General features: G+C 40.1%; 1 protein-coding gene across 1 annotated transcript in view; it reads right to left on the bottom strand.

The window, feature by feature from the left end:
* Positions 1-12,297: 12,297 nt before the first annotated feature.
* The window catches only part of MTM1 (myotubularin 1), a gene marked incomplete at its 5' end in the record, with an annotated part of 80,978 nt that continues 69,993 nt past the window's right edge, over positions 12,298-23,282 (bottom strand). The window contains 2 exon segments of the mRNA NM_001133953.1: positions 12,298-14,004; positions 21,782-21,958. Of these exon segments, the coding sequence (NP_001127425.1) occupies positions 13,837-14,004; positions 21,782-21,958 (345 nt within the window). The 3' untranslated portion in view covers positions 12,298-13,836.

The raw sequence follows: 23,282 nt of genomic DNA, 5'->3' as shown, positions 1-23,282 counted from the left end.
AATGTTGAAGCCTTCCATTGCCTGGCTTGCCAAGTAGATGTCAGCCGGAGTTAGGGGGATCCTTTTCATCCGGAGCACCACCGCATGGGGCTCACCAAAAGTGGGGAGAAAAGCACACAGTCTCTTTGCCACCTATGCAGACAGCCGTCAACTCAGTCTGGCCTCGGGCAGTGATGCTTTGCAGCCCTAGGGTGGACTGGGCAGCAGGAGACCTGGACTCCAAAGCTGGACTGCTTTGTAAGGCCTTCAGCGCAGAGTTTTAACTCTCTTGTTTGAATGTTAGAGATTTTTCAAACGCTAGAGATATTCACATTCAAATATAAGTTAAAACATCAGATATTATATATGGATTATCCATTTCTCTAAGTCTGAAATAGCATAGTAATTGACTTGATGTAATTAGAGGCTGAAATTTATAGACAGTAACCATCAGGTCTTAGGAGAGGTGTGCAGATGTGTTTATTTAGGAATGAGAAAGATAAGTGCTTTTCTTGGATGAGATTTTGATTCCATTGGAGAAGGAGGAGCATGGACTATATCTTCCATTCTTTATTTTCAATCTTTGTGTATCTTTGTAGGTGAAGTGTGTTTCTTATAAGCAATAGTTTTTTGTAGGCTCTTGTTTTTTCATCCATTCCATCACTCTGTGTCTTTTGATTACAGAGTTTAGTCCATTTGCATTCAATGTTATTATCGACAAGTGAGGACTACTCCTGTCATTTTGTAATTTGTTTGCTGTTTGTTTTGTGGTGTTTTCTTCCTTCTTTCCTGTCTTTCTTCCTTCTTTCCTTTAAGTGAAGGTGATTTTCTCTGGTGGTATGATTTAATTTCTTGCTTTTTACATTTTGTGTATTTGTTGTATATTTTTACATTTAAGGTTACCATGAGGCTTGCAAATACTATCTGATAATCCATTATTTTAAGCTGATGAGAACTTAGCACTGATTGTATAAACAAATAAATAAATAAGCAAAAAGAGAACTAATAAAAACTCTACATTTTAACTTTATCTGCCTGTTTTTAAGCTTTCTATTGTTTCTCTTTGCCTTATTGTATTGGCTATGTCTTGAAAAGTTGCAGTTATTATTTTTGATTCATTCATTGTTTAGTCTTTCTACTAAAGAGTGTTTTACACACCACACAGTCTTATAATATTCTGTTTTTCTTTGTGCTATTACCAGTGAGTTTTGTACCTTTAGATAATCCCTTATTGCTCATTAATATCCTTTTCTCTCAGATTGAAGAACTGGCTTTAGCATTTCTTATAGGACAGGTCTGGTGTTCATGAAATCCCTCAGCTTTTGTTTGTCTGGGAAGATCTATATTTCTCCTTCATGCTTAAAGGATATTTTCGCTGGATATTCTATTCTAGCATAAAAGTTGTATTCCTTTAGCACTTTAAATACGCTATGCCACGCTCTCCTGGCCTGTAAGGTTTGCACTGAAGAGTCTGCTGCTGGACTTATTTGGGCTCCACTGTATGTTATTTGTTTCTATTCTCTTACTGCTTTTAGGATTCTTTCTTAATGTTTGATCTTTGGGCATTCGATTATTAAATGCTTTGACGCAGTTTTCTTTGGGATAATACATGCATGGGCCTAGCACAAAAGAAAGCATGTGCATTGGAGCCCAGCAACAGAGAAAGAAAGCTGTGCTCTGGAGGAGGCAAAAAGATGAGGCACCCCAGAATCTGGAAGATAAAACTTTTTTCTCCTCTGGTCTCTCTCTAGCACCCTCTACTGACAAGGATTTACATTATGCCAGCTGGTAAGAAATATTTACAAAGCCCATCTCCATTATCACAGAGCAGTTAAAGGAGGATGGCTTTGGAGCTGAGAATGCATTGATAAGTGGCGTAGAGACTCACGGACTTACTGGGTTGAAAGAAACGCTAATCTAATGTCTTCCTATTTCCAATCCACATCCCACTTGATGATTGAATTCCTCCTACAAAATCCTACCAGGCAGTGCTTCTACAGGTGTAGGGCCAAAGAAAGAAATCCCTACATTTAAAGCCTATTTCTGTCCAAAGTATCAATCAATACAACAAACCTTTCCAAAAGGAGCTAACTCTGTAATCAGTGATTAATTCTTTCAATGACATCTATTTAAGGATGCAGTTTGACCAATATGTAGGTATTGCCTGAAATAGTCAGTTCTAAACACTTGGCACTGGGCCAGCTGCACAAAATTACCTGGGGTGCCTTTAAAAAAAATTAATAGACCTTTCTTTATGTAGTTTTAGGTTTCAGAAAAATTGAGTGGAAATTATAGAGAATTCCCATATACCCTCTCACAGTACGCCCCACCCCCCATCCCAGTTTCCTTATTATCAACATCTTGCATTAGTGTGGTACACAAGTTACAATTGGTGACCCAATACTGACACATTATTATTAAGTCCACCGTTTACATTAGGGTTCATTCTTTGTGTTGTACATTCTATGGGTTTTGACAAATACATGGTAATGTCATGTATCCACCATTACAGTATCATAAACAATGGTTTCTGGTTTCAGTGCTCTAAAAATCCCCTGTGCTCCACATACTCATCCCTCCCTCTTTTCCTCCCTCCGCCTCCCTGAACCCCTGGCAACCACTGGCCTTTTTACTGTCTCTACAGTTTTGCCTTTTCCAGAATGTCACATAGTTGGAATCATACAGTATATAGCCCTTTCAGATTGGCTTCTTTCTCTTAGCAATATGCGCTTAAGTTTCCTCCATGTGTTTGAATGGCTTGATAGGCTCATTTCTTTTTAGTGCTGAATAACATTTCATTGTCTGAATGTACCACGGTTTTGTTTACCCATTCACCTATTGAAGAACATTTTCACTGCTACCAACTTGTGGCAACTATGTGACAAACATGGGGCAACTGCTGGAAACGTTTGTGTGAAGGATTTGCCTGGACATAAGTTTTCAATTCATTTGGATAAATGCCAAGGAGGTTGCTGGGTCATATGGTAAGACTATGTCTAGCTTTGTAAGAAACTAAACTGTCTTCCAAAGTGTCTGTGCCATTTTGCATTCCCACCAGCAATGAATGGGAGTTTCTGTTGCTCCACATTCTCTTTTTTTTTTTTTTTTTGAGACGGAGTCTCGCTCTGTCGCCCAGGCTGGAGTGCAGTAGCGCGATCTCGGCTCACGGCAAGCTCCACCTCCCGGGTTCACGCCATTCTCCTGCCTCAGCCTCCCCAGTAGCTGGGACTACAGGCACCCGCCACCATGCCCGGCTAATTTTTTTGTATTTTTATTAGAGACAGGGTTTCACCGTGTTAGCCAGGATGGTCTCGATCTCCTGACCTCGTGATCCGCCCGCCTCGGCCTCCCAAAGTGCTCGGATTACAGGCGTGAGCCACCGCGCCCGGCCCTGTTGCTCCACATTCTCACCAGTATTTCGTGTCGTTGGTGCTTTGGATTTGGCCATTCTAATAGGTGTGTAGTGGTATCTTATTGCTGTCTTAATTTGCATTTCCCTGATGACATACGATGTGAAGCATGTTGTCATATGTTTATTTGCCATCTGTAGATCTTCCTTGGTGAGGTGTCTGTCAGTCTTTTGGCCATTTTTAAATTGTGTTGTGTTTATTGTTGAGTTTTAAGAGTTCTTTTTATATTTTGGATAACAGTCCTTATCGAATATGTGTTTTGCAAAGATTTCTTCCCAATCTGCAGCTTGTCTTGTCATTCTCTTAAGTGTTTTTCACGGAAGTTTTAAATTTTAATGTGGCCCATTTTGTTAATTTTTTCTTTCAGAGATTGTGTTTGAGCTTTATATCTAAACACTCATTGTCAAACTCAAGATCACCTAGATTTTATTTCTTTAAAGATAATTTTCATATTCATTTTTATAACCTGCCTCCAGCAATGTTCTAGTACATTTTTAATTATCAGCTCTCTGAAGAAAGACAAAGCCTTCATTTGTAGCATTTGCTCATTTCTGTGGTGTAGCTCTTCCCAGCTTGGCCAGTTTCAAAGTACCACCTTGACATCACTGAATACAGAATTAGGAAGAGATGCTCACAGTTGTCTCTGACAAACCTATATAAGCCAACTCCAGCAGAATGACTGCTTGTGTCTGATAATTTGAATAATCTGAAGTCTTACAAGTCTTTTTCTGCTCTTTTGTTTCTATTGATGTTCGCTGAGGGCTTTCTGTCTGCTATTTTTCACTGAGAGATGTTTATTTTCTTTGAAAAATGATTTGCGAGAATTCTTAGAGGCTGCGATAAAGGTGTGTTCCTCCATAGAGCATTTGCTTCCACCAGGCACCTGGGGGCACCACAAGACTGGTGCCTGAGGATTTTTGAACTACTGAGGTGAAGTGAATTTGAACTGTACTGGAAAGCCTGCTAGTGAGCACCACTTCTCGGGGACATTTGAATCTTCTTCCCTCTCCTCTGCTCTGGGCCAAGCAATTTTCCTTACAGGCCTCTGCTATCGTGGGTATAGTGGGAGTGTGTAAGAACATCGAGGTAATCAGGCATGAACTCCCTCAAATTCCCTATCCCACTTGTATTCATACCCTATGGTTGCCGTAACAGATTACCCAAGCTTAGTGGCTTAAACAACATACATTTATTATCTCACTAATTATTATTAATATTATATTAATCATTTATTATTTCTGGGGATGAAAGTCCAACCCAGGTCTCACTGGGCTAAACTCACGGTGTGGGCAGGGCTGTGTTCCTTCTGGAGGCTTTAGAGAAAAATCTGTTCCCTGTCTTTTCCGGCTTCTAGAGGCTGTGGTCCTTGGCTCCTGGCCCCTTGCTCCATCTTCAAAGCCAGCATGGCCAGTCGTCTTTCTCTCATGGCATGGCTATGACTCTGATGTCTCTTCTGCCTCCAGCTTCCACTTTTAAAGAGCCTTGTAACGACATTGGGTTCACCTCAATAATCCAGATGATCTCCTCATAGAAGGGTCAGTTAGTATCACAACCTTAATTCTATCTGCTACCTTAATTCCCCTTTGCTATGTAACCTCACATGTTCACAGGTTCTGGAGATTAGGACATGGACATCTTTGAGGAACCATTATTCCCTCCATCAGTGTTTCTTCATCTGCACCCACCCTCCTCTTCTCTAGTTGCTGAGGAAGAGGAGTCCTTTCTGTTGTGCAAAGCAAATCCTCCTCTGTGTCCTTGGGTTCATCCCCACTCTGAGGCCTTGTTCAATCAGGTAACAGCTCCCTCTTCTCTATGCAATCTCTCATTCGCCACTGGCTTCTTCCTCCCGATGTATGATCCCATGAAAGTCTCTTCCTTTCAAAAGCCCGTTCTGTCTGTCTTATTTCTCAACAGTTAGTATCCAATCTCTCACCTTTTTTTTTTTTTTTTACTGTCAATCTTTTTTTATTATTTATTTATTTATTTTTAATTTTATTATTGTACTTTAAGTTTTGGGGTACATGTGCACAACGTGCAGGTTTGTTACGTATGTATACATGTGCCATGTTGGTATGCTACACCCATTAACTCATCATTTAGCATTAGGTATATCTCCTAATGCTATCCCTCCCCCCTCCCCCCACTCTCGCCTTTCTTTATAGCAAACCCACTAGAAAAAGAATCCCACTCTTGTGTACCCTTCATTCATTCACTCACTAATTCATGCATTCAAATAAATATATATATTTTGCACCTACCATGTGCCAGGCAGCCTATTGGGCATTGTAGCTAAAAACAAGGCAGCTTAGAGTGCAGTGAAAAAGAAAGACATTAATTTCAACAAAGTATGGCAAGTGCAATAGTAGGAGAGGTGTAAGGCCCTGAGGGAGCATAGAGCGCTGGGACCTAAGATAGTACTGAGGGGAGGGGCACTGGGGAAGAGTGCCATAATCAAGTCGCGTTTAAACTGATAGAGCTCACAGGTACTTGTTGAATAAGTGACTGCAGGAGGTGGGGCTATTCCTCTTCAGTTTCTTTTTTCTCTTCACTGTTACACGGCCCTTGCTCTAGGACCTAGAACACAGGCCATCACATCTTTTTGTAGCTTAGTGGTGCTAAAGCAGACCCTGGTGCCAAAATAATAGTTTCTCAAACTGGGTGCGCTTCCAGCCTTTTGCACCCCTTAGCTGCTTGAGCTAGAATCCTGGCTGGTGACTTTTAACTCGCTGTTCTTTGACTTCTGCCTCAATGAAACAGCTCTTGCGAATGTCCTCCAGGGACGTCTTACTTTCCAAATTGACTGGACATTTTTTTTTTTTAAATCCTTGATTCACCAGATCTCCCATGCTAAGCACTCACTCCTTGAAATTATCCTGTCTTTTACCTTCAATGATGCAACTGTTTGCTTCTGCACTTATCTGACCTTCCTTCTCCATCTCATCCCAAGTCTCCTCTTCCTCTGTCTGTCCCGTACAATCTGGAGTCGGGGCGTGCCACTTTTCCCCATTTACTTGCATGGGCAATGTCATCTACTTCCATAGTTTTATCCCCAAATCTGTGTTTCCGACTTCTTTTGTGAGCTTCAGAACTAAACTTAACCACATCTTGGACACCTGTTCTCACATTCAGCATATCCCAAACTGGCCTCAGCATCACTCTAGACTCGATCCTCTCCTGATATTCTCTATTTCTGAAAATTATACCACTTGCCAACCAATTGCAGCCACCAACAACTTCAGTACCATCTTTGACTTCTTTCTTGTCTCTTTTTTTCAGTCACAAACTTAAAAAAAATTTTTTTTTTCAATCTCCATCTCTACTTGTCTCTATTCCAGGCTCAGTTCTCCCCATCTGGTCAACTACATCAGCCTCAAACTTGCCTTTCTGTCCCCAGCCTTGCCACCCTAAAATCCATCTCCCACCCATGACCCCTAAGGCACTCCATGACTTGCCCCTGCCTGTGTCTCAGTCATCTTCTGCCAGGCCCGTTCACATTATGACTCAGGAATACCTGCTTGCTTTGAGTTCCACTAATGCTGCATCCTACTTAATGCACCATTTGCTTCTGCTCATAGTGCTCCCTTCCGTGGTGATGGTCTCTGTGCTTTTCTTTGCTGTTTGACCACACATGCATCCCAAAACATGCATTTAGTTGCTTTTTGAACTTATAGGAATGGAATAATATCGTATACAGTGGTTCCCCCCTTACCTGAGGTTTCTCTTTCCATGGTTTCAGTTACCCATGATGAACAATGGTCTGAAAATATTACAGTATTTCAAGAGGGGGAGAGTGGGAGAGAAAGGGAGAGAACACAGTTACGTAACTTTTATCACAGCATATTGTTATAATTGTTCTAGTTTGTTATTAACTATTGTTAATCTCTTACTGTGTCTAATTTATAAATTAAACTTTATCATAGTTATGTGTGTATAGGAAAGAAACAGTATATACAGGGTTTGGTACTCTCTGTGGTTTCAAGCATCCACTAGGTGTGTTGGAACATATCCCCCGTGTATAAGGGGGAGCTACTTTGTATTCTTTTGTACCTGGCATCTTTTAGTTAACATGCTTATGAGATTCAGCTGTGTTGCATGTAGCTGTGGTTTGATCATTTATCATGGGCGTGTAGTATTCCATTATGGTAGGGATAGTGTTGAATCTGTATATTGCCTTGGGTAGTATGAGCCTTTTTAATAATATTAATTCTTTCAATCCATGAGCATGGGATATCTTTCCATTTATTTGTGCCTTCTTCAATTTCTTTTTATTAGAGTTTTACAGTTTTCAGTGTTCAGAGCTTTCATCTTCTTGGCAAAATTTGTTCCTAAGCATTCTATTCTTTTTGATGCCATTGTAAATGGGATTCTTCCCTTGATCTCTTTTTTGGATAGGTTGTTATTTGTGTACAGAAATGCAACCAGTTTTTGTACATTGATTTTTCTATCCTGAAACTTCACTAAATTCATCTATTAGTTCTAACAGCTTTTTTGTGTGTAGAGTCTTTCGGGTTTCCTACATATAGGATCATGTCATCTCCAAATAGAGAAAATTTTGGGCCAGGCACAGTGGCTCACACCTGTAATCCCAGCACTTTGTGAGGCTGAGGTGGGCAGATCACTTCAAGAGTTTGAGACCAGCATGGGTAACATAGTGAAACCCCGTCTCTACAAAAAAATACAAAAAAATTAGCTGGGCTTGGTAGTGCATGCCTGTGGTCCCAGCTACTTGAGGGGCTGAGGCAGGAGGATTGTTTGTACCCAGGAGGCCAAGGCTGCAGTGTGCTATGATTACACTGCTGCACTCCAGTCTAGGTGACAAAGTGAGACCCTGCCTCAAAGAAAAATAAAAACAGAGATAATTTTACTTACTTTCTGATTTGTATGCCTTTTAGTTTTCTTGTCTGATTGCTCTTGCCAGTTCTTCCAATACTATGTTTTGTTTTTGTTTTCGGAGACAGGGTGCAGTCTCTGAAATTGCTCTGTCATTCAGGCTGTAATGCAGTGGTGCAATCATAGCTCACTGCAGCCTCAAATTCCTGGGCTCAGCCTCAAATTCCTGCCTCAGCCTCCTGAGTAGCTGGGGCTATGGGTACACACCACCATACCTGGCTTTTTTTTTAAGTACAGACAGGGTCTTGCTATATTGCCCAGTTTGTCTCCAACTCCTAGCCTCAAGTGATCTCCTTGCCTCGGTCTCCCAAAGTGTTGGGATTACAGGCATGAGCCACTGCACCTGGCACTGTGTACTATGTTGAATAGAAGTGGCAAGAGTGAGCTTCCTTGCCTTGTACTGGATCTTGGGGGAAAAGCCTTCAATTGTTCCCCATTGACTATGTTAGCTGTGGGTTTTTCATAAATGGCTTTTATTATGTTGATAAACTTTTTAAATATAAACTATCAAGAGTTTTTATCATAAAAGAAAGGATGCTAAACTTTGTGAAATGGTTTTCCACATCGATTGAGATGATTTTATGGTTTTTATCTTTCATTGTGTTAATGTGGTATATTACATTGATTTATATGTTAAACCAGCCTTGCATGTCTACTCAGCTTCCAAGGCTCAGTTCTGACAATATTGCCAAGAAGTTCCTCCCTAGTTCCCTATACTGGCCCAGAAGTCCGCCATCTGTCTCTATCCTTGCAGGCAGCACCCTGCTTGGAAATTACTGGTTAACTGGATTGTCTTCCCACTAAGCCAGATGCTCCTTGAAGGAGCCTACTGTTTTATTTATTTGTATTTCAACAGCTGGCACGGGTCTGTGTTATAATAGAAAATATTTGTTGAAGTGATCTTACTTTAAATAAAAAATACTTCTGGCTCTGAGCCTCTCTCATTTGTAAAATGACCAAAAAATTATGATTAATTTTATAAGGTTATGGGGAGGCTAAATAGTACAGTGTTTGGCACATATGGCCCAAATTAATAGCTCCCTTTCTTCCATTTAGAGACCAAGGGAGTTGAAGTACATGGTCTGGGGCTTTGGATAGAAGCAACAATAGAAATAGAGAATAAAACTGAAGGCAACCGTAAGTGTAAATTTTGTCTGAGATACAAGGAAATGAACTAGTCATTTACCTAATTATAATTGCATAGCTTGTAATAGGAAAGCCTAGCAGTGCCTGATTTCTCACCTTGCACACTCTCTGACCATCCAAAGCTAAAGGAACTGAGGTGTGGTAGGCACCATAACGCACCCCCACACACAAGTTGTCCACAGCCCAATCCCCAGAACCCGTGAATATGTTCCAAGACAAGAAGGAATTAAGATTGCCAGTTAGCAGACCCTGAGACAGGTAGATTATTCTAGGCTATACAGATGGGCCCAATGTATCACAAAGGCCCTTAAAAGTCAAAGAGGGAGGCAAAAAGAGAGTCAGAGACTTGAAGATGTTCTGCTGCTGGCTTTAGAGATGGAGGAAGAGGTCGTGGCATCAAGGAATGCAGGTGGCCACGAGAAGCTGGAGAAAGCAAGGAAAAGAATTCTTCCCTAGAGCTTCCAGAAGGAACACAGCCTTGCCAACATCTTGATTTTAACCATGAGACCCATTTCAGACTTTTGACCTCTAGAATTTTAAGATAATGCATTTGCGTCGTAAGATAATAAATCACTAAGTTTGTGAGGATTTCTTACAGCAGAAACAGGAAACTCATATGAGGCAAATGCCATCTTGTGTGATAAATATTTTACATGCACAAGTGATTAAAATGCATTTCTGAGAACACCAAAACTTATTCTTCTCTAACTGTAACTTTGCACCCATTGACCAACTTCTCCTGGTACCCTCTTCCCCACTACCCTCCTCAGTTTCTGGTAACTATTCTATTCTCTATTACCTATGAGATCAACTTTTTAAGATTCCACATGTAAGTGAGGCCATACAGTGTGTTTTTCTGTGCCTGGCTTATATACATACATTGAAACATCACATTTTACCTCATAAGTATGTACAATTACAATGTGTCAGTTATAAATTTAAAAAAATTAAAAAGGTGAATCTCTGCATGAAATGTCATTAAAAATGCATTTCTGAGAGGGGCTGTGTTTGAGATGTAAGGAAACTTTGAGAACGTGCAGCCCACACCCTCACTGAGCAGATGGAGGCTGAGGCCTTCTCCATATCTGTAGTATCTGGGAGCTATGAGGACTTCACTCACATCTTTCCTTCAGGAAATAGGGCCACAAGTCAGTGCTGGTGCCAATGAGAACCCCGGTTTCCACACATCCCATCCAGGGTTCTAATATAGCTTTGTGATACAGAGTTCATAAAATGTAAGCAACTTTTATAATTTGCATGGAAGCCACTGTGAAACAATTTCAGAACCACTGTAAATGAATAAGCAGCGCTCTCAAAAGCCAGAGGAACAAACTGCTAAGGCTTAATGGTCGTGTCTAAGCATTGAGCCACTTTATGTGTTTCAAATACGTTATCACCTTTGATTTTAAAGGAGAAATTGCAAATAAGAGCTAATCCATGTCTGAATCTAAGCCTCATAAGAAAGTGAGAATACTGCATTTTACTACCCTTTCCTCTTCCAAGTATGTTCAATATGGAAGGAAGACCTTGGTAACAACCCCTTAACTTTAAATCTACCAATGAAGTTTGGCATGTCAGACTACTTCAAATATTGGTATTCTAGCTTCATACTTTTAGTGGTTCTATAAACCTAAAAAATTCAACTGAAATGTAGTTCAACCATGTAACGCTTTTCTGCAAATGTGCTATTATTCTTGTTCGTGGGGTGCGCACTGCATACATTTCTCATTTCTCTCGGGTGTCCCCTCTTTTGCTTTAACGGCCACCAGTGGGTGCATCCTCCAGTAACAGCTGTATACACTCTTTAATAAATTCCCACATTAAGAATTTTCCATTTGGACAGTCCTGCTTTTGCCTAATGTACCCAAATGCCACAATAATTGTCTGAATGACACCACAGATCTGCATTATGCAAGTGATAAGATACTACTCAGCTTATTCTGAGACTTTTTGAATATTATTCCCTCCAAAAAAGCAAAAGGATAAGCTTTGCTGCATTATCAAAAACAGGTCAGAAAGTGCTATATTTAGAAACAAAACCTATAATAACAAATATATGATTCCGAATTATTTGAAGAGTTGTCCCAGGAAGAGAGGTTCTTTCAATTTCAATGAAGAAGGCAGAGCTCAGGCCATTCAGTGGAAACTCAAATGTAGACTTCAGGCTAACACCAGTATGAACTTGTGGTGGTGCGGTAGGACGTGGGGCATGTCAGTGAACGCCTGGAACAACAGCATTCTCCTCAGTGGAAAAATAGGGGTAACAGAATGCCCTCTAGCTCATAAGGTCCTAGTGAGGGTTCAATGAGGCAATGTCTGAGGAAGGACTTCACAAAGCACTTCAAATACTCATCGTTATGAAAGATACACTTGGTCATTTAAGAGTCCTATTCTGATTTTTTTTTCTTTAAGCTCTGTTGGACGTGATCTATTCTGATTGCCAAAAAAAGGTCAATTTTAGTTTACTGCTATAACTATTCAGTATTCTTAGAACGTACATATGTAAACGACATAATCTCCAACTGGCAATATTGTTTGAAGAATTTTAAAAATTCTTACCTAACGAGACGTCAACTATGGCTTATTTAACCAGTATCTTCGCATCCCTTACTATCAACTGCTGTGTTCCCTAGTCAGAGCCTGAAGTTTTGCGCGTTCACTTTTGCAAAAGCCATCCTCATAGACAGTTGTGACTCTTAAAATCTGCACTGTTTAATACACTTAAATGCCCAATCTTGCTGAAATTTTGGGAGAGCCCTGCAAGGTTGCCAGTGAGATAAAAAGTACATGAAGCAGACCCGGGCAAAGAAATCAGATGGCAACCATGCACATTTCCAACACATACACACTCACAGCCCTGAAAACAGTGTTAGGTTTCAGTTAATACATTTATTACAGCAGGTCTTTAGTCATTATTACCATTAAAAAGTTTTCATGAAATTTCACAAAATCTTTTAGGCTATTAGTATTAGCTTTCTTTTTATGGAGTGACACTTTGTTAATTTATGAAATATTTACAGCATTTACAAAAAGTAAGAGAATGTCTAATAAAATTTCTTATACTTACAAAATTCATACATTATACTACTGTATTTGAGATGTCTTACTTGGTAGACCAATTAAACTATGACATAAAATAATTTACAAAGATATATTTAATCTTTCTTAATTCATTGAAAACAAAACCATATTAGTTATAAATAGTCCTTTACAAATCATTGTAAAACACTTGTTTTAACTCGAGCCTTAGCTTTTACAAATATACTTAATAAATGAATTAGTTCAGATAGCAAATAGAACTGTGCATTTAAAATTTCACTTAATACTATAAAACAAAACAACCTGAAAAAGCAAACGGCCTGGTACTTCAAGTAAAAATTTGTAGAACCAGTTTTTATGCACGCGTGGGGTGGGGAGGGGAAGCCAACACCATTGAAATTGAAATGCATAAACACAATACTTTCAAGAATACGCTCAACACATGTACATCTGGGGCATTGATTTCTAAGGATGATGCTCTAGCAATAGCTCATGCATCCAAGACGGTAGCCCTACATTTTGGCAGATGAGCTGGATTGACTAGAGCAACATTTGCGAAAACATTCCCCTAAGCAGCAGGATGCTCCCGACATCCTTGGACAGTGCTCTCTTTGGGGTTTGCCACAACCCGAAAACCATTCCGAATTTTAGGCAAGCTCATGAAAGAATTTAGAAAGTAAAACTGGCAAATTTAAAAAAAGCAAATCATATTTAACTGGGCCCTGTCAGTTTTTTTAAAATATAAAAATAGGCTTCTCTGGAAAATTAGGGGAAAACATTTTCTACCCCTAAATTTCCAAATAATGAAAAACTCATCTATACAGCTATTTCTCCTTAAGTCACCATTTATGATGGTATAAAAGCTGGCAATTACTTAAACACCTTGCTTTTGGGTAATGCCTAGGAAGCTGAGCTCAATTTGGTTTTGGCAGTAACATGCATCTTTCACATTTGGATTCATTTTAGATAATCCAAAGCAACTGTTAAGCAGCTTCAGGAAAATCCATTCCATGAACATATTTCCCTTTGATTTTAAAATAATGTTGTTTCAATTAAGCCCACAGAATATATATTGTATATATAGTATTTCTCAAGACGTAAATTAAATCTAAATTTTGTCTTTCAAAAACTGCTTTTTAAAGGTGTCAGGGTTTTCCAAAACCTCATCTCAGCTCCTTTCTTCTGATTGCCATGTGGACCCTGTAGTTTTCTTGTAATATGTATTCTAGAAGGCACATATTCAAGAGTTTAAGATTATGTTAGTTCAAGTTCTACATGGAGGCAAATATTTTAATCTACTTTTTACAAATGCCCCAAATGAAAGTCAGCTATCGCCTTTATTTCGAGCTCTAATGCAGTGCCAGGGTCCCCCTCAGAAGTGAGTTTGCACATGGGGCATCATTTGTGAAGGACTGGAAGGTGAAGTTGGGGGATCAGAAAGCTTGGCAGAGTTGGCGAGCTGCAGTTCCTCAAGCCGCTTTATGTATTCGTCGCGTAAGGCTAAGAGCTCCATGTAACGCTGCTCCACTGGATTTGGCTGCTGGAAAGAACCAGAGACTTGAGTTACACTTTAAGCCAGGCACGTCATGAGAACTCACGTGTTCCACCCATCTGCTGTGACTGCTGATTTGTAAATAAGCCCTTTACTCAAAGTTTACCATAATACATACTTTCCTTAACTACTGCCTCACTGACGCACACAGGAAAGTACAACACAGAGTACTAAAAACCCAAGTACTAAGTATTCGTTCACCAAGAAATACCTAATGTACACATTTCCTCACACGTGTCACCATCTTTTAAAATTTATCAGCCTAGACACAGCTCCAGTCTCCCGTGTTGCCTGTCCCAGGCCCACTGTCCTCTTTCACTCTGAGGGACAACTCTTCTCAAGTTGCCATGTGACCTTCCTTTTTGTGCAGATTTGTGACACTTTTCCTGTGAGTATCCAGCAACAAAATACAGTATTACTTTGTGTTTTATCAAAGTTTACATCACTGGTACCATCTGGTATTTATCAATTGACATTTTGACCCAAGGTGTTTTCTGAATTTCATCCTTGTTAAGTTGCATTGAAGGAATAAACCAGTTTCTCCACCCCTTCCCAAGCTGATGGGTAATCAGTGATTTCCAGGGCTCCTCGGTAGTGTGTGCAATGCTGTACTGAGTATCCTTGTAGACATCTCCTCAAGCACATACGCAAGTGTTTCCCTAAGGAATTTTCCTAGGGGTGGAACTGCTGAGAAGTAGAATATGGTCTTTTCAACCTCACCAGATGCTGCCAAATTGCCTGCAGAGAGGCCCCGCTGGTGATACCTGGCAGTTCCCATTGTTCTGCATTCTCACTAGAACTTCGGAACATACGATTATTATTATTTTTTCCATTTGGAGGGCTGTGACATGGTATGTCACGGCAGTTTTCGTTTGTATTGCTCTGCTAGAACATCTTTTCATGTGCTTATTGCCCATCTGAATACATGGCTGACAGCCATAGCGGCTCTGCTATGCTCCGCCTTGGGTATGAATGCTGGGTTTGCCCCCTCACCTTCTGTGTGCCTCCATGTCCCTATCTGTAAAATGGGAATCAAAACAGCATAGCCCTCACATGGCATTGTGTGAGTGAAGTGAGTTAATAGCATCTGTTTTGCTACAATGGTGACAACATTGATGAGTAAACAAGGGATTGATGTTGATACAAAGGCAGAAGTCAGGCTGGAGCATAACGTGATTCTCCCAGCATGTTAAGTTTTAAAAGTTTTGTACTGAGATATAAACCACACACAGTGCAAAATCTTCGGATGTTCAGCTCAGTGAATCTTGACATACGTATACATTTAGGTAATCACACCCAGGTCAAGATATACAACAGAACAGTACTCCAGAAAGTTAATGTTTTGAAGGGATCGGGGCAAGCACTTTCTAGAAAGCTTAAGCAATATATGAAGACCTTAATGTAAAACCCTAAACCATGAAAACCCTAGAAGAAAACCTAGGCAATACCATTCAGGACATAGGCATGGGCAAAGACTTCATGACAAAAACACCAAAAACAATTGCAACAAAAGCCAAAATTGACAAATGGGATCTAATTAAACTAAAGAGCTTCTGCACAGCAAAAGAAACTAGCATCAGAGTGAACAGGCAATCTATAGAATAAGAGAAAATTTTTGCAATCTACTCATCTGACAAAGGTCTAATATCCAGAATTTCCAAGGAACTTAAAGATATTTACAAAAAAAAAAAAAAAGATAAACAACCCCATCAGAAAGTAGGCAAAGGATATGAACAGACACTTCTCAAAAGAAGACATACATGAGGCTAACAAAGATATGAAAAAAAGCTCATCATCACTGATCATCAGAGAAACGCAAATCAAAACCACAATGAGATACCACCTCATGCCAGTCAGAATGGTGATTATTAAAAAGTCAGGAAATGATAGATGCTGGCGAGGCTGTGGAGAAACAGGAACACTTTTACACTGTTGGTGGGAGTGTAAATTAGTTCAACCATTGTGGAAGACAGTGTGGCGATTCCTCAAGGATCTAGAACCAGAAATACCATTAGATCCAGCAATCCCATTATACCCAAAGGAATATAAATCATTCTATTATAAAGACACATGCACACATGTTTACTGCAGCACTATTTACAACAGCAAAGACATAGAACCAACCCAAATGCCCATCAATGATAGACTGGATAAAGAAAATGTGGTACATATACACCATGGAATACTATGCAGCCATAAAAAGGAATGAGATCATGTCCTTTGCGGGGACATGGATGAAGCTGGAAGTCATCATCCTCATCAAACTAACACAGCAACAGAAAACCAAACACTGCATGTTCTCACTCATAAGTGGGAGCTGAACATTGAGAACACATGGACACAGGGAGGGGAACACACACACCAGGGCCTGTTGGGGAGTGGGAGGTGAGGGGAGGGAACTTAGAGGATGGATCAATAGGTGCAGCAAACCACCATGGCACACGTATACCTATGTAACAAACCTGCACGTTCTGCACATGTATCCCCCCACCCTTTTTTTTAGAAGAAAAAAAAGAAAAAAAAAAAAGAAAAATGCCGAACGTCTACAGAAGTGCCTTCCACATGTAGTTTCCAGAACCATCCTGCTTTCTACTGTGTTGAACTATTTGCTGAAGCTGTGCGCACCAACAAGGAAGCTGTGAAGACAATGCACTGATGAAGAATGCTGCGGTTTATTATTATTATTATTTTTAAAGAGACAGGGTCTCACTTTGTTGCCAGGCTGGAGTGCAGTGCAATCATAGCTCAGCAAAATCTCGAACACTGTAACCTCGAACTCCTGGGCTCAGGCGATCCTCCTGCCTCAGCTGGCCAAGTAGCTAGGACTACAAGCATGCACTGCCATGCCTGGCTACTTAAAACATTTTTTTTTTTTTCTGTAGAGATGGAAGGGGGGGGGGTCTCACTATGTTGCCTAGGCTGGTCTCGAATTTCTGGGCTCAGGTGATCCTCCTGCCTTAGCCTACCAAAGTGCAGAGATTGCAGATGTGAGCCACTGTATCTGGCCTGGATCCAATTTTTAATGTTCAGGAGAATGGTCTCTATTAGAAGCAGACACTTTCTAGAACCCGTATCCTAGAGAAGGGAGCATGAGCCATGAGGTTGCCCTAAAAAATTTAACACAAACTTGCGTGGCTTTTAAAACAACAGAAATTGATTCTCTGATGGTTCGGCAGGGCAGATGCCCCAAATTAGGGTGTCAGCAGGGCCATACACCCTCTGGAGGCTTTAGGGGAGAATTCTTTCTCACCTCGTCCAGCTTCTAGTGGCTCCAGGTGTTCCTTGGCTTATGGCAGCATCGCTGCAATCTCTGCCTGTCTTCACATGGCCTTCTCTATGTCTGGGTCTCAAATCTTCCCCTCCTTTCTCTTATGAGGACATCTGTCATTGGATTTAGGGCCCACCCACCCTCAATCTACGACGATCTCATCTTGAGATCCTAAACTTAATTACAACTGCAAAGATCCTTTTCCCAAATATGGTCACATTCACAGGTTGTGGGTTGCACACCATTGTACCCACTACAGGCAGCCACGGCGTGAATCAGCTAAAGCCAGGTACAAATGCAGCAGAGATGGAAGCGCGCCCACATGTCTACTGGGATTGCTGCTTTCATTAATGCTCTGGTTACAAAGGCCCACAGGATTGCAGAAGTCTCTTAATCCCATTCTCCCTATGATCACTGTCACTTTTAGTGTGTGGCCTGGCAGTGGAAGTTTTTCATATATAGCATTGCGCTTGGTAGAATGCCTAACACCCAGTAAGTGCTGTGGGATGCTTGCTAATATCCTTTGTCCATTTTTCTCTTAAAACTCAACTGAGGGCCAGACACTGTTCTAGGTGCTCAGGATCCACCAGTGAACAAAGGAGGCCCAAATACCTATTTTTATGGCCTTTATCTTCTAGCAGGGGGAGACGGACAAACAACGAACATAACGATCCTGGGAGTTTCACAGAATGTTTGAAGGTGATCAATTCTACAGAAGACTAGAGCAGGGTAAGAGGATTCCACTCTAAACTGGATGGTCAGAGTGAGCTGCACTGAAGAGGTGACTTTTGGGGAAAGACTTAAGGGAGATGAAGGAGGGTGTCAAGTGGATACCTGAGTGCCTAAGGAAGAGCAGAGGCCAGTCTGGCTGAAGCTGGGCATGTGAGAGAGAGTTGTTGGTGAGGATGCCAGGAGGTCACAGAGCTAAGGGGTGGGGTGGGGGTCACACGAGGCTTCAGAGACCATTGTAAGGACTTGCACCTTGACTCTGGGTGAGGTGAGCAGCTACCTGGCCAGTTTCTAGCAGGCGAGTGGCATGATCTGCTTTGGCTGCCATGCTGAGAAGAGTAGAAAGAAGTAAAGGTAGCATCAGGGGGTCCAGCTAGAAGGCTATCGCTGCCACACACGGGAGAGGGCAGGCAGCACACACCAGCGTGGTGGTGGGAGCTCAGTGAGAAGTGCTTGGACTCTATATGTGTTTTGAAGGCAGAGCCCAACAAGCTCTCCTGACAGATTGGACATGGGGTGTGGGAGAGAAAGGTGTCAAGGATGACTCTAAGGTTCCTGGCGAGGGCGACTAGGCTGGCGCTACCACGAACTGAAATGGAGAAGATGGCAGGAAGAGGAGGTTTTGGGGGAAACATTAGGAGTTCTGTTTTGACATGTTAACTTTTATTTCCAGTCCCAGCACCATTTACTGAACATTCCACTCATAGGGATGTGTTACATTGCCACCTTCTTACTATTCCAAGCCTCCACATCGACGCAGGTCTGTTTCTGGGCTCTACTCTGTTCCAAATAAGGCTTGCTATACAGCAGGGCAGGTTCTTCCTTGATGTTCTCCTCCAAAATTGTGGCTATTTTTAAAACCTCCCTTTGAAATATGAGTATTAGAATTTAGAATCAGTTTGAATATTACAATGAGCATGTGCAATTAGATAAGAAAAAGAAATCAGGTAACAGTAATTTTTGCAGATGGCATGACTGTATCATCAGAAAACTGAAGAGAGTAAACGGAAAAACTGTTAGAAATAAAAAGATAATTCAGTCTAGTAATGGGTATAAAATATATAGAAGTTATTGGGCTACAGACAAACACAAACCACTTAGAGGAGGTAAAAGAAGAGAAGAGTCCATTTGTGATAGAATACAAAGACAACAAGAAATGAAAACTTCAAGCCAATTGACAAAATATTATACCTCAACTTCTCACTTGAGAAATGAATTATAAAGTATGTCCCAGCTCGGCATGGAAAAGAAGATAGGCAATCAACTCATGGAAGTATTTTAGGCTTCAAACAATTTTCATATTCATATCCCTTTAAATTTTTCTATTAAAAATGACTGAAACAAATGCCACACAGGTCAACCTGCTAATATTTGTCCTGAATCTCATCCTTCAGTTACCACTATATAAAATTTCAGTACATCCAGTGTAACCCTGATTAACAGCTACGTGGAAAGCAGTGGTTCCTAGAGTACCGTATGATGCTCACTGGCAGCCGAAATTCCTACTCAGGTTTGTAATGTGACTATGCTTTTGACATGAGTAATTTCCTCGTATTAAATAAAAGTACCAGATCTGCTTATTGATAGCTTTTCAAATGTAAGCATTGGTCTTTCCATAAACTCTGCTGAGATTTTATGTCACAGCAAGGGTTGGTGGCTTTTGCTTTTAAAAGCACACTAATCCTGCCTTCTTTGAGGCTAACAGCTCATTATGAGGCTGTATATTCTTTTGTATCTTTCAACATTGATAGTATACTACCACAGTGCTGTGAATACTACAGGTGGCCAGTAATTGTTTGTATACCTTCTGGCTCACACAACTGAGTAACAATTTAACTTTTAAGTGGTTAAGTACACTCTTTTAGGTTTATATTATGTACTTTTAAAAGTCCTAGGCGATTTAATCTATTTCTGTATGAAATAATGTTCTACATAAGCAGATCTTTAAAAAACCTAATGTACTTAATCCATACTTTGATTCTTACACTTATCCCTGTGCATTATAATCATTGGCTTATGTTTCTGGCCGCCCTACCAGCTTGGGAGCTACTCATGGGCAGAGACCATTTCTTCTTAATCTCTGCATCCCCCTAGTGCCTGATGCATGAGAACATTCAATATTTGGTAGATGAAAACACAAAGTGCCTAAGGAGATAAAGGTGTGTAGGATCCTTCATATTCAGAAAATCCACATAGAAAGGATAAGTTATTTCTTTTCTGAATTCATGCCAATAGATCATAATATAGGCCAATTCCTGTCTCGAAGTAAAAACCCCTACCAAAGAATGAGCACTCCTCTCCAGGCCAGTTCCATTTTGCCAAGATCTATGAGACTAAGGGGGATAAATATATTCTAATAAGTTCTTCTAATGATGTACCCTCAGACTTGACCTGTCACACAATTATCATTATTACCTTTAGGAATTCAGAAATGAACTACTCCAAATTCCTTGAATTTCAAGAATTTCTCCAAGTACAAATGGGTGAGAAGAGATTACAGGACTTCTACAAAAACTGTCCATACTTTCTCATTGCCAATGTTTTAAAAACAAGCCATGACAAATATGGAAAAGGCTTATTTTATAGGACAAACACAGTGCTCATCTATAAAATATTTTTTAATAAGGAACACACCTTTTGTAAAAGCAGTTAGAATTCTGTAAGGGTTATTATTTATTCTTTACTTGATATTCCAAAATGCTAGAACTACTGTTAAATAAATTCCTCCCATGTGCTTCTCAAATTCCAAACTAAACAAGTGAATGTTCTCAAGCCCTGGAATCTGTCACTTTCCAAAAGAATACACATTTCAACCATTACCAAATTACAAAAGCCTTTCACGCGAGTAGCACAGACCTTGAAATGAGGGTGCCAGCTTGAAATGGGCACTTCTCCAGTGAGGAGGCAGGGCACAGACTGGCATGCAGCCAACTGCCTGAGAGGAATGAACAATCTGAGAGAGAGGCCACAGCTATAGGACCCTGCTGTGGCCAGCCTATTTCTGGCATTAAAGCTGGTGCTTATGCAAGACTGAACTGTGAGAACAGGTAGTCGACCACCCACACTGCAGGAAAATGTGCAAACCTTTACAAAGAACCATCACAAATACTGAATATTTATAATGCTTAGAACAAATCAATAAACTGAAGTACTGCAGGCTGTTTTTCCTTCTGATTTGGGATGGAGTGGAGGTGGGAGAATGGAAAGCCCAAGTGTGTCTTTAACAAAATGTAGAGTCTTTCACTTCAAACTCATTGTTTCCATTTTTGTTTGATAAATGGCCAACTGAATTTACTACCATTGACAGACTAATTATCTTTATTTTAGAAGTAAATACCCTCAGTGAAAAGCAATCTGATGTTAGCTGACCTAGTGCATACACCTGAATGAGAGTAGCAAACATTTTCTTAACAGGATCATCTAAGTCTAGTCAATGTAAAGAATTTTCTAACAATGTCTATATAATGAACAACTACTTCAAGTGATGAAAGGAAATCTCTGGCTATGAAAACTCAAATTTTCTAGAGCTTTAAATCAGCTTGCATTATAGTAAACAATTATATCACATTGGCAGAAGAATTGCAGCTTAACATCAAAACACATGGTTTAGTAATTTTAAAAAATTTAAATTAAGGTTGAGTTTAACAATAAGTGTGTTTTTAGAGTCTGATATTTTTCCTCATGTTGTTAAAAAAAATCCATACCAAATAACATTATCTAAGGCAAGCAGTTGACATTGCTATCTTTTAACAGTGCTACTTCACTTACTTGTTGCTTGATCCTGGGGTTCCATCTAATGTAGTAATTCACCCAGAGTTCCAAGTGACGCATACTGGCAACTGGATATAAAACTCGATTGATTTCTTTAGTATAGAAGGGGTTTTTGAATTTTTCTTTATTACTGTTTATCAGCGACCATAAAGAAACAGTCCTTTCTGTAACCTTCTACAGACAGAAAGAGAGAAAGTGGAAAACCTAAGTAAAAACACACATAAATCCACAAACCATTTTGCAGCCTGTAGCAATACAGTTCAGCATCAAATTGAATCATACATTTACATTATCCTCATAATAGCTCAAAAAGCCTCATGGGCCAGTGAGTGCTTGGCAGCCACTTATCGATATTTGCATAGGTAATGGCCTAGCTTGAGAGCCACTATTTCTGCCTGAAGACAGGGGCGCAGGATACTGTACCATTAAATGCAATTCACTGACCAAAGAAGAGTATTCCCGGCTAGGTAAAACATTTATGAACAGATGGGTGGTATACTCTTTTTAATTCAGTGAAAAGAAAAACTTATCATAAGATCCCAATGACTTTTAAAACTTTTCCATTTGTTGGAACTATGAAATCTTAATCTGTGTCTACTTGACAGTAGGCATCTGGACACAGTTATTTTAATCGACCATCCAGATGTTTAATCTACATCATGTCAACATCCATATCTTTGAAAACATCTGGATAACTGACTACACGAAGTCTAAGCTTTTTAGCCTAGTGTTGCCATCTCATAAAGATATTCACATTTTCATTGCTTTTTATTGCAGGCATTTACAAAATTTTGACCATAAACTAGAGAGAGGAAGAAAAAAAAAAAAAAAAACACCAAAGCTAGGGAAATAAAAATACAAGAATTAAAATTACCAAAGGTAGAATCTGAAACTCTTCCTAGTAATGACTTTAATAAGAAAAGAGCAATAAGCTAAAACTAGAAACCAAAAAGAACATCCCAAAATAAGTGACTAAAGAAATTTCGTGGCCAGGTGTGGTGACTCACGCCTGTAATCCCAGCACTTTGGGAGGCTGAGGCAGGCGGATCACCTGAGGTCAGGAGTTTGAGACCAGCCTGGCCAACATGGTGAAGCCCGTCTCTACCAAAAATACAAAAATTAGCTGGGAGTGGTGGCAGGCACCTGTAGTCCCAGCTACTTGGGAGGCTGAGGCAGGAGAATTGCTTGAACCCGGGGGGCAGAGGTTGCAATGAGCCGTGATCGCGCCACTGCACTCCAGCCTGGGTGACAAGAGCGCAACTCCGTCTCAAAAGAAAAATAAATGTCTTAAACATATGTATTTCATTTCATGAATAATGACAGCATAATTTTGCCTTTCTTTGAATCCACCTAAAACCTCAGTTGTATCTTTTTGATGCCAAAATCTATATACCACATTGTATTTATTTGCATGTTACTGTTTTTATTTTTATATATGCACGTAGTTTAAAAAGTCAAATAGTTTGACAAGGTTATGAAAAAAAGTGCTCTCTCACCT

This window comes from Pongo abelii, chromosome X (genome assembly GCF_028885655.2).
Source record: "Pongo abelii isolate AG06213 chromosome X, NHGRI_mPonAbe1-v2.0_pri, whole genome shotgun sequence".
NCBI lineage: Eukaryota > Metazoa > Chordata > Mammalia > Primates > Hominidae > Pongo > Pongo abelii.
The sequence above is the reverse complement of the archived record's forward strand: the minus strand, read 5'-3'. Positions and strand labels throughout refer to the sequence as shown.